Raw genomic sequence first — 11208 nt, 5'->3', positions numbered from 1 at the left:
CCAACACAAGCGTGCTTATTTTATTTTTTGAACCCCCTGAATGAAAATCCTGCCTCCGCCACTGCTTGTCTGTTGAATCATTGAGATTCATATGCCAAGACCCCACCTTTTACTTTGTGTATATCCTTATCTTTTTCACATTTTAACATATATTTTATGAACCCACAACCCCAAGTTTGAATGTTTGATGTACTAAATATTGTCACAATTTCTGCCTATTTTCTTGTCCTATTAAAAGCTCAAATTGATTTTTTCACACACACTGGATGGGCACTTAAAAGCCTAAATGATCACAAGAATTGGCTTCAGGAATGAATGCACGGAACACTGTATAATGGAACGCTCAATTAGAATTAAAATTTATAATACATCCAATTTCAATTAGGTATTACCTAATTGCCTTATAGGGATTTAGTTCGCGGTATCGGGATTTACCTATATAAAGTTTGATTTACTCGTACAGGACTGAACGTTGAAAGTTTGGTATTTGGTATGTACTTTCAATTACTGATTATCGAATTACTGAAACCGAATTTTGAAAATACCGAACCAAATACCGAATGCCCACCCTACCCAACCCTCGTCACCCCCAAACACCCACTCCCTACCCTATCCGACCCCATTAGTGTTTTTCTAGATTACATAAAAATGCTCTTGAGATAATATTTTGTTGCTTGCTTACCAAACACTAGAAATTAAGCAAGAGACTCACTTGTTTTCCAAGAAACATTTTCTAGGAAAACATTTTCCGTCGTACCAAAAACAGCCTTAGTTCTCAGCAAACATAATCTATCTGTAACAAAACTTAAGATGACTACTAACTGCATAACTCATGAAGTTATAATAGTGAAAACTGAACCATGGCTTTAGATTTACTTGTGAACGTTGTTTACGAAGGAAATTAGGGATTATATTCTCTCGGATCAGGAGCTGTTTAGACACAGGCCTATCACACTTTTCACTTAATTACTCTTCACTATACATATTCATGTAATCAATGTCATACACATATATAGCGCCAATTCGACAAGAAAACTCTATAGCTGCAACGGAACGGGCTGAATGCAGTATAACAGTAGTTGAATTTCAGGCTGTCGCTAGCTTCCTGGAATACACTATATACATGGGGTCTGAGCGCCCCGGGTTAGGAGATATATCCACAGCCTATACAGAAACAAAGTCAAGAGAAATCAGCACCAAGTTAAAACTCAGCAAGGCAAAGATTTATTAAACCAAAACCGATGAAGTTGAAGAGTTTTCTGGAAGAAAAATCTTCAATACAATTTATGCTGACAACCAGGCCAGTCTACCTTCTAGCAATATCCACTGGCAATTCTGCATTTTTCCCCTCAAACCAAACTATTCACAGGGGCTTGGGCCAACCTTTTGTCCTTCATGCATACTTAAAACAGGAAGAACTTATGTTGAGTATAAATGTAAAAAGATACTCAAGAGGAGGCAGATGGAATTCTATCAACAAATGACATCATGTAGAGTTCATAGCTAATATAGTACCACTATCGCAAATTAGGATTTTCGAACTGATGGTATGATGTTATTTAATTGCAGTTTATAATCACAATGCTTACATGAAAAGGGTTGTGTTTTTTTGCTAAGGATTAAAAAATCTAGAATGAGCTTAGTAGGAAGCCTATCTCAGAAAGTGGCATAAAGCATTGACATTTCTAGATTAACTTGTGAGATATGTTTAACCTTTACTATCATATGGATTGAGGAGAAATCATCTCTTTGTAAGATTAACATGTCGAAGATGATGAACTTTAATAAATTCTCTAAACAGAGAACGTAGAAGTTACCTGTGGAGGTTCAAATCCTCCAGCATAATGGAAATAAGACCCAACTATCATAACATGATCAGCATCTCCAGTTGATGTCCAAATCGAGATGGCCTTTGTGAAAAAGCAGCGGTTCGAGAAACTGGTAAACAGGCAGAGTCAAGAAGTTGAAGATTGCTTTAGGCCTTATAATTTGGAATTAAGGCAACACTGGAAACTACTGGTCCAAGTTTAGATATCTTAGCCAAAAAAGGATGTTGGAACCAAACCGAAAAACTTTCTGGACTTGTAGTCGTCAGGGATAATAAAATACACTTTCTAGTCATTATTTACCTCATAATTGCAAGTCCACCAGGTTTAAGAACACGAGACATTTCCTTGAAAACATCAATAGGCTTCGTTAAATAATCAACACTAACCTGCAAGGGGAATCCATGTTCATTAGCTTTTAAATTTTTCGACAGAACTAACATGCAAGAAGAACATCCCATTTACGCAAGCAGCGATACATTTATGGAAACGATGCAAACATAAGATCTAAAGTACACTTAGGACGTTTAGTCATCCTAAGTGTTGTCTATAACTTATCACAGGCTCTCAACATCAGAGTAGGATAGTTGTATCTAGCAGCACAAGGGTCAGTAAAAACATAATTTCCTATTTCCAGAATCCACATATACGGAGAAGAAGAGATGGCACAAATTATTGAAAAAGAGCCAGAAAATCTCCGGAAGAATGTGATTGGCAAGGTTATCTTTTAGTTCAATTGGATAGAAGAACTAATGGTCAAGTTTCCCCTACAGTGATAAGCTTAAGTGTTGAAATTATGGATGTATTCTGTTCCAGAGAAGTTCTCCCCTTGCTTTTTTGACAAAAGTTCTTATTTTTCTTTTACAGCTTCTAGTATTATGGAGGCCTCTCTGGTCGGGGAGAAAGGAACTAGGCCTAGTTCTATAATTGTATAACCTATTATGCAGAGATAACGCAAACTGATGCCTGTAATTGAGTGCATAAGTGCAATTTGTCCCTGAAGGACTACTGTGGATTTGAAGCTGGATCTTTCTAGAAAGACCATCAGCAATTCTGATCCATTTTGAACTGGAAAAAAACATGACATCAGAAGTGAGTTATTTCCAAATTTCAACAGTGATCTCAAAAGCTAGATGTTCTCTTTATTTTGAGAAAGAGAAGCTGGATGCTTTCTCTAAATACTTTAATTGTTTTAAGCTAAAAAATAATTCTTCATGTTTCTTCTGTCACTGAGAAACGAGTAAAGGAAAATAAAATATTATAACTCATTGTCAGCGAATATGGACTAAATAACACGTAATACTTTTCTTCTCAACAACAGTGCAATTTATTTTTTGATTCTATGTGGACTACTGATACGACCACAGCTGACTTTTTAGATGTAACAAGACTTACCAACCTTAGGAGATCCAAGCAGCAATTAAACTTGAGGATTCCAACGATAAATGAAGAGACAGTCTCAACATTAAATTAAAAAGCCATTTCACTGCAGCATCGTCAAAGAGCCGTTTCTTTAAAATAAAAAAATAACCCAAACATGGTGATCCAATTCTTATAGCAGAAAGCCCAGCAAAGCTAATGATGCAAGAACATAACTTTAAAATACAACGAATAGCATCAATTTAAGCATTTGTAAGTATGTCACACACGATGCAGAACAGACGGAATTTGTTCAACAGCGGATATGAATAGAAAAAAATGTACATACCACATTGGTTATAACATCAAAGGTATTGTCCTCAAATGGGAGCTTAGGATTAATATTCAAGTCTTGAACTACATACTCCGTTAGAACCTGCAGCGACATCAAATAAGCAAGTGCACAAATTCATCTCATCATAATAGTGCGATATCAAGAATGCCTTCCAAGTAAGGTCCAAAGTGCACAATGAAACATTCAAACAAAGTGGCATAAAGAATGTATTCCATTTCAATTTTCTCCCGCTAATTCTACATATGACTTCAGCTTGCACCTGGTTTTTTTAAAAGCAGCATTGAGAGAAAAAGTTCTTAAATTGGCTGTAAACGGGTCCTCACGACGGCCAGTCACTTCTGGATCTTGATCAGACACAGGACAAAAAGCTCCCACACCCAAGTGGCCACTTTGCCAAATGGTATCTTTGTCTACTGTGGACCAGAATTTGCAGGGCACGGAACACCTCTCTCTCTCCCTCTCTTTTTCTCTTTTTGTGCGCGTGCGTGGTTGGTGAAGGTGGGGGGTGGGGGGTGGGGGAGGGGGGATAAAGTTGATACGGAATGTTAATTGAATAAGAGAAGATCAGGAGTGAAATGCAACCATAATCCGTAAAGGAAGAGGTAGGATATTCTCAAATGGCCCACACAGGATCCTTTTAATAGAGAATAGCAGAAATGAGGCAAAGACTTAAAGGCACTCTTTAGATCTTACTGGATTTCGCTTAAGCTCTTCTTCATTCATACCCATTCCAACTATCCTTTCTTGCTTGTACCCAGCAGGGTAATGACTGACCTAGATAAGAAAAAAAAAACAGTTTATGATCATGTAAACATGTTCAGGAAAAGAGAGATTTACATGCAGGAGATAACCTTACCCAACTGCTGCACATATCAAGTATTGCTACTCCTGGACTGTTACTAGAAGGCAAGACCTCTGAGTAATACTTGGTAAGTGCAGCAATAGCTTGATCATCAATATGTGTCACGAAACGCGGCATTTCATAGAATAATGTATCTGATGATCTGAAGATCAACTCAACCCAAAGATGAAATCCAATCAATTTTCAGTCTCACAGCTCTACGGCTTTGAAGAAGAAGGATAACATGGAATTATAAGACAATTCTGTTGCCTAGCAGTTCAGATTATATCAATCTTAATGAATGTTCGCCAATAGGGCATAACTATCAAAAACCATCCTAACTTGTGAAAGCACAAACCAGTCATTAAGCGATAAATTGAAACCAGCACAACGAACAACATCATGCATCATTAGGAACTAGGCACAAATTTCTCTGAAATTGTTTTAGTATTGTTGACGTCTTTTCCTGATTGAAAGTACTAAAATGTCTGGTACCAAACAGCCAATTTCAGACTTTCGTGTTCAGTGTCAGTGTTCTTCCCTTAAAAAATGATGAACGGTAAAGACACAGACAAAAGGAAGCAAAAGTTCAATAGATTATACTCGTCAAACCGCTGGAAATCCTCATCCTTGAAAGGAAATTGTTCTGGCCATTCCACATTCTTCAAAACCTTCAAGCAAAAGCAGTAACAGCAATGCATGAAAACTAGAATCAAGTAAGACTTGTAATCAGAATATCTTTTGAGGTTGAGACATAAGTTTGACAAAGGTGTATCAGTTGATAGGTTTAACAATTACCAGATCGAGCTGGGCTATGAAATTGAATAGATTGCTGATTCCTATTCCAAGTAACTTAATACTGGCTTCAGTTTCTTACTTTTTTCTTTCTTTTTCTTTGGTAACCGTGGTGTCCAAGCCAGCTTGTAAGCACCTCAACTAATTCCATTAGGTACCTGCTACCTCCCACCCGTAGAGGTACCAGGTAAGAGATCACCTAGTATTTTTGCGTAAGCAGCCTTTCTCAGACCTCTTAGAATAATCCTTTATTTACCAAGTTTTTAAAGCTCCCCCTCAATAAGTTTGATCCCTCTCAGCCTTCCTGTTCATCAATGATCTTCTAGAATTTGAACCTAAGACCTCATGGTTCTCAATCCACTTTATTGAGCACTAGGTCGTACGTTCTAGATCAATAATCTTCTAACATGTACATGTAGATAAATTTGATATGCCTTTCCAAAAATGATTTATCCAGTAAAACAACTTTATGATGGTGGTGTTTGGGCCAGTTTGCATGCACCTCAAATATTCCACCGAGCACCTACTACCCCTCCCACCAACATAGGTACCGAATAACTCTGTCCACCAAGGCTTAGGCAAACGGGAAGAAATCACCTAATGTACTTTTGTATCTGTAGGGATTAGAACCGTGGTTTCCAAGGTTTGCACTCACTTCATTGACCATTAGAGCACTATCAGTAAAAAGTACAAACGGGAAGAAATCACCTAATATACTTTTGTCTCTGTAGGGATTAGAACCGTGGTTTCCATGGTTTGCAGTCACTTCATTGACCATTAGACCACTAGGCCACTATCAGTAAAAGTATTAACACCTCCCTCTCCACAATCTCAATAAACAGCAAACAAAGTGCTATTCTAGATTATGATGTACATCAGCCTGTAAGAATGAAATACATGCTTATCTTGGGCAGGGATCTTCCAAAGAAATTACTAACTTAATACATCTCCATTCTTCTTCTGCATAACCCTAAAGTGTGGACAAATCTACTGCATATGATCTTCATTTGAAGAAAAAGATAAGTTCTCCTAGAACTAATGCCAAAGCCAACAAACACCTTCGAATTATATCATATGATTGCTATATACACTTGACATAATGCATAAAGCTTGTCAATACACCCCAAGAAAATATCTATCCCACGAATTAAGTTCTTGTGGTACATTGAATTTCTATCTAGATGCTTTAGGTGTAATCCACTAACACACTTCATTCACATTTTAACCATCAAGCGAAGCTTATCTCTGTTGATCCTTGAACTTTCCAACAAAAATTGATTACCAAACGCCTCCACTATTAGCCTTCATCATCATTTCCTTGTTATCACTGATTATACTACATCTTGGAACTAGTTCTCAACTACTGAAATTACAGAATTTTAAGCAAATTCTTAAGAATTTAAGCAATTTACAACTCTTAGTCCAATAGAATTCCTTCCTCAAAAAAAACATATGATCAATTATGCCACTCACACCGCATCTAGCGTCACAAAGTTCTCAACTTTATCAGGTAAAACCCCAACCTAACTAAGATAATTAAGAAAATAGACCATCTAAAGGCGGAAAAACACAGAAGAAGATTAAAGAAACATCTTTTTTTTTTTTTTTTGAATTTAGAGAGATATCTTTTTTCTTCATACCACTAAAGTTAAAAAATTTCTGGGAAACATAGAAGGGAACCAAAGGGGAATACTCCCTCTGTTTCAATTTGTTTGTCTTAATTTCCTTTTTAGTTTGTTTAAAAAAGAATTGTCTTTCCTTTACCGAAAACTCTTTAATTTCAATTTTTCACGTAACATGTTTAAGAACGCAAGATTAAAGACACTTTTTGGTACATTCTAGGTATCTTTAGTTAACAACCGCAACATTCAAAAGTCTTCTTTTACTTCTTTAAACTCCGTGTCAAGTTAAAATCATACGAATAAATTGAAACGGAACGGAGGGAGTACTAAACAATGAAAACCCAAATATGGACCAAGAAAACCAAAATATAATATGGATTGTAGGTGGAAGATGAAGAATATACCTGCTCAATTGCACCTTTCTGTCTTGCAGAAGCCATGAAAGATTTACCACCAACATTGCCAGCCATATTCATAAACTGACACCAAAATGATACCCCAATTCCTAGTACAACTCTACGAGGAATTCTGCACCCAAAAACTCTCCTTTTACCAACAATTCTTGACTTTTGAGTCTTTGAAGAACAACAACATGGAACTGAACTGGTAGTTGTTTTTGTCGGTGCTGAAAATGGATATATGCCCGCCAAATTTGGCAACCGGTTCTGTAACTTGACACCAAAACGGTTAGACATTTTTGGATTATGATGTTATCTGTGTGCACCAATGTTTTTGGACAGACACGTGTTATCTTTTTCTGAATGTTGGTTGGGTTGGTTGATTCTTTTCTGGTGATGGGTATTTGGTAAACGTGTCCACACTCTGTGTCACTGATCCAAAAGACTTTCACTCGGGCCTAGATACTGAATGGCCCAATTATGTTGAATGTTAGAATCTCTATGATTTTATGATGATCATGTTGCATAATTTATGAAGTTTGTCCACCATTTGGTATCATAATATATATATATATATATATATATATATATATTATTCGGCAAAGTTACGGCCTAATGCCTTTGAGTGATCCAAATATGATCAAATGTATAGGTTTTGTATATATATAATTAGTGTTTAAGTTTTATATATTTCGGCAATATCGGTAAATAAGTTTGGCCGAACTGTACATATCGATAAGTTTCTCCGTATATTTTGTATTCGATGATTGGTATTCAGGTTCTCTTTTCTTGTAATTTTTCTATTAGAGATATAGGTGCAGAGGCGGGCTGATTTACGAAAGAGAAACCTTACGCTCTTTCATTCATTTGGCGAGGAGCTTTACCTTTGGTTCTGTAGAAGATCAATTAACTTTGTTTAGTTTTGTTCATTATATTCATATAGACTCCCTAAACGAAGTGGGTGGTTTTTATTTTAGCATAAGCGTTTACATGAAACATTGAAAGAAACGAAATATGCACATTCTGATTTACTTTATGACGAGATTATGAAAAGGAAAAGTGTTTATTTTAAAAAGATTTAAAATTGTATTTGATTGATGATTCATATGCACAACAGCAACATTGGGTAGTGGTTGATATATTCATAACGCTGGTTCGCTCAATGCTAGTTAACGGTATTAGTGTCGATCACGAACTCTTCATAAAATGGAACAGGACAAATTTGATATCAGAGAATTAGATTTAAATAGCCCTAGGCATCATGGAAACGTGTCAGTAGAGTCCGTCTTATCGGTGTGTCACCAGTCATACTTCTATCTGGGAGGCTACAATGACATTTAATGGCTCACTTTTCTTCCACTCTAGATCGTGACTTGGGCTTGGAGTAAGCAGAAAAGTTTCATTCCTTATCGGATCTACCATGTGGTTGACACAAGAACGACTGACATATGCTAGAGGAATAGCCCATGAAGTGTCGAGTTTTCCAGGAAAGGATAAGGTGGGGAATGAAACTAAGTCAAATATGGCTAGAGATGAGGCAATATAAATAAGAGCTGGCAGTTGAATGCTAAGAACTTGCTGTTATTTTCTACGACCAGTTATATATCCTATTGTATACTTGATTTTCGTTTATAGAATAGATCATGCTACTTTACCTGTTCCAAGCTAGTGTTTGCGGAATAGTAATAACAGGAGAGTAAGGACACAAGAATTTTTACGTGGAAACCACCCGGCTCACAAAAGGTGAAAAACCACAACCTACATTTCTGTAGGATTTTTCCCAAACTCCACTACAATGTTGAGCCTTTATAAATTCAAGTTACAAACTCTGTAATCTGGGAACTAAACTCTAATTACTATCTCAACAATCTCCCTAGACTATTGAGCCCACTCCAAGTTATCCCAATTTGAAGTTAAATTTGACTAACGTTTATACCTTTGCTAATTGCTTCTAAGAAAACTGATAAAGTTACAACTCGATAAACACTCCTAATACAAGATTCTAGACTCAAGAACTGTAACATATAAACTTTATGAAACAAATTCTTCAATCTTATTCGTTGTACCAGGTCGCACTTTTGTAATCAGAACCCTTTCAATTATTGCATTGACAATGTTTGTTCAATGTCTGATTTTCTCTTTTTGTGAGTGCGTAAACTTCATCATGGCAGGACTTGGATATATATAGAACTAGGTTTTCATCAAGTCGGTTGAACTCAATCCCTACACGGTAAGGCCCATTATGAGATTTAGGATTTGAGTTGACTTGGGATTCTCGTTTTCACGCGGCTTCAGTGTCCTTGTAGGAGTCTGAAGTATCTTGATAATTATAGCAATAAATCCTGCAACTTGTCTGCCAAATCTTTACCATAAATCACGAATCCTATTCGCAGTAGGACTCTGAGCTGGAACACGTTCTTGGACCTGGTTCAAGCACCTGATTCATCCATCTCTGAATCGTCTCAGTGTCTGAGATGGAACATGTCCATAGTCATGTTTCATTCACCTTTGTCTTGCATCTCCTGGTTTATCCACTCCTTCTCATTCACCTATCCCAGAGATAGAACATGTCTCTAGACCTAGTTCACTCACCTTGTTCAATCACTTTGCCCATCATCTTTATGTGTTTAGTTCATTCATTTTATCACAAACATTTGTCTTTGAAATTGGTTTACTAGCCTTGTTCATTTACTTTGTCAATCATCAAAACTCACACGTGCTTGCAACACTTGATTAAAAGGTGAGGAGATGAGATTATGAAGTCGCCAAATAAAGTTTGAAATATATTCGGACTCGTGAAGAGCGTACCTACAAAATGACTGACGATACACAGGAGGACATGGCTCCATGCTGCAAATGGTGCCCAAAAAAAAAAAAAAGTCAGTCACTGCGACAAACCCATTAACTTGAGAAGATCAAATAATATATAAACAAGAAAATGTAGCAGTCCTAAAACGAAATGGGGGCTTATAAATCAAGTTCCTAAGATGGAATATGAAAAATGAACCAGGGTTCGTTTAGTTAGAGAATATGAATAAACTAATTTCATAACGAGCATTCTACAACGCATAAGAATGAGAAGTGATTGAGACATGCTCTGATGATGAAAAAAGTGAACGACTAGACAAAAGAAGATAGTCTGAAGTATCAAGGAGGGACAAGATAATCCCTCGATATGACGAACTATAATTATAGTCTTATTGCGAGTAATAGTAGTGGTACATATGAGATGAAATTCAGTATACCGCCACAATAAATATTCGACACACCACGTGCAAATGACATATATTGGAACCTTGAATATCTCTTAAAGGACGAAATCTACTTTGAAAAATATTAATATGACGCTAATGACCAGTCATATGTGAAGTACCAAAATAAAATAAAAAACGTAAAAAAATGATGTCATTATCAATGTGACATCCACCTCATTATTATGTGTCCACCACTTTATAAATGACTTCCACATAATTATTTTCATTGAATAAATAATTTACTACGTGGATCACCGAGATGATACTGTCGCTTATCATGTATTTCACATCGGATTAGCCTTCGAATTAGTCTTTCCTACGTGGAAGCTGCAATTTTAGAATCTACTTTGACATTTTTTGCCCGACGTTTGTTAATCTTACTGTATACGCGATGAAGATAGAAAATCGCTGTTAAATTGTTGAAAAATATGAATCAAAAATACATAATATCAAAGTTAGAAACAACGGGATTCCTTGTCACCTGCACTGTTTATATTCTCCGGAGAAGTATTGTCACCTGCACTAAATTCACTCTTTTGACAACAACATGTTTAACAGGATTTGGAATGCCTAAATAGAGTTCTGATTGAAATCATCTTGTCTATGCTGATTATATCATCATATTTGTTTATGCTATAAAGAAAGTGGACATGGTCATGATAACACTCCAGGAGTATGAACTAGTATCAGTTCAAAAGATTAACACAAATAAGAGTGATTTTTATATGCACCAAAATCTGGCAGCTTATATGGTTCAA

At 36.3% G+C, this 11208-nt stretch overlaps 1 protein-coding gene across 2 annotated transcripts; it reads right to left on the bottom strand.

Annotated features, from left to right (window-relative positions):
• Window positions 1-885: 885 nt before the first annotated feature.
• Window positions 886-7682, bottom strand: LOC132037744 (uncharacterized). Of its 2 annotated transcripts, none has more exons than XM_059428350.1 (8): window positions 7203-7682; window positions 4985-5052; window positions 4392-4544; window positions 4234-4309; window positions 3535-3621; window positions 2130-2215; window positions 1818-1938; window positions 886-1164 (listed from the first exon to the last, which is right to left on the bottom strand). In XM_059428350.1, the coding sequence occupies exons 1-8, from the start codon at window positions 7491-7493 to the stop codon at window positions 1087-1089; spliced, it is 960 nt and encodes a 319-aa protein (XP_059284333.1). In that variant the 5' UTR covers window positions 7494-7682; the 3' UTR covers window positions 886-1086. The 2 variants fall into 2 exon arrangements, with proteins under 2 accessions (XP_059284333.1, XP_059284331.1); XM_059428348.1 differs by having other exon boundaries at window positions 4234-4314; window positions 4397-4544; window positions 7203-7673.
• Between the last annotated feature and the right edge of the window lie 3526 nt (window positions 7683-11208).

The sequence above is a fragment of the Lycium ferocissimum genome, chromosome 11 (genome assembly GCF_029784015.1).
Source record: "Lycium ferocissimum isolate CSIRO_LF1 chromosome 11, AGI_CSIRO_Lferr_CH_V1, whole genome shotgun sequence".
Classification (NCBI taxonomy): domain Eukaryota; kingdom Viridiplantae; phylum Streptophyta; class Magnoliopsida; order Solanales; family Solanaceae; genus Lycium; species Lycium ferocissimum.
The sequence above is the reverse complement of the archived record's forward strand: the minus strand, read 5'-3'. Positions and strand labels throughout refer to the sequence as shown.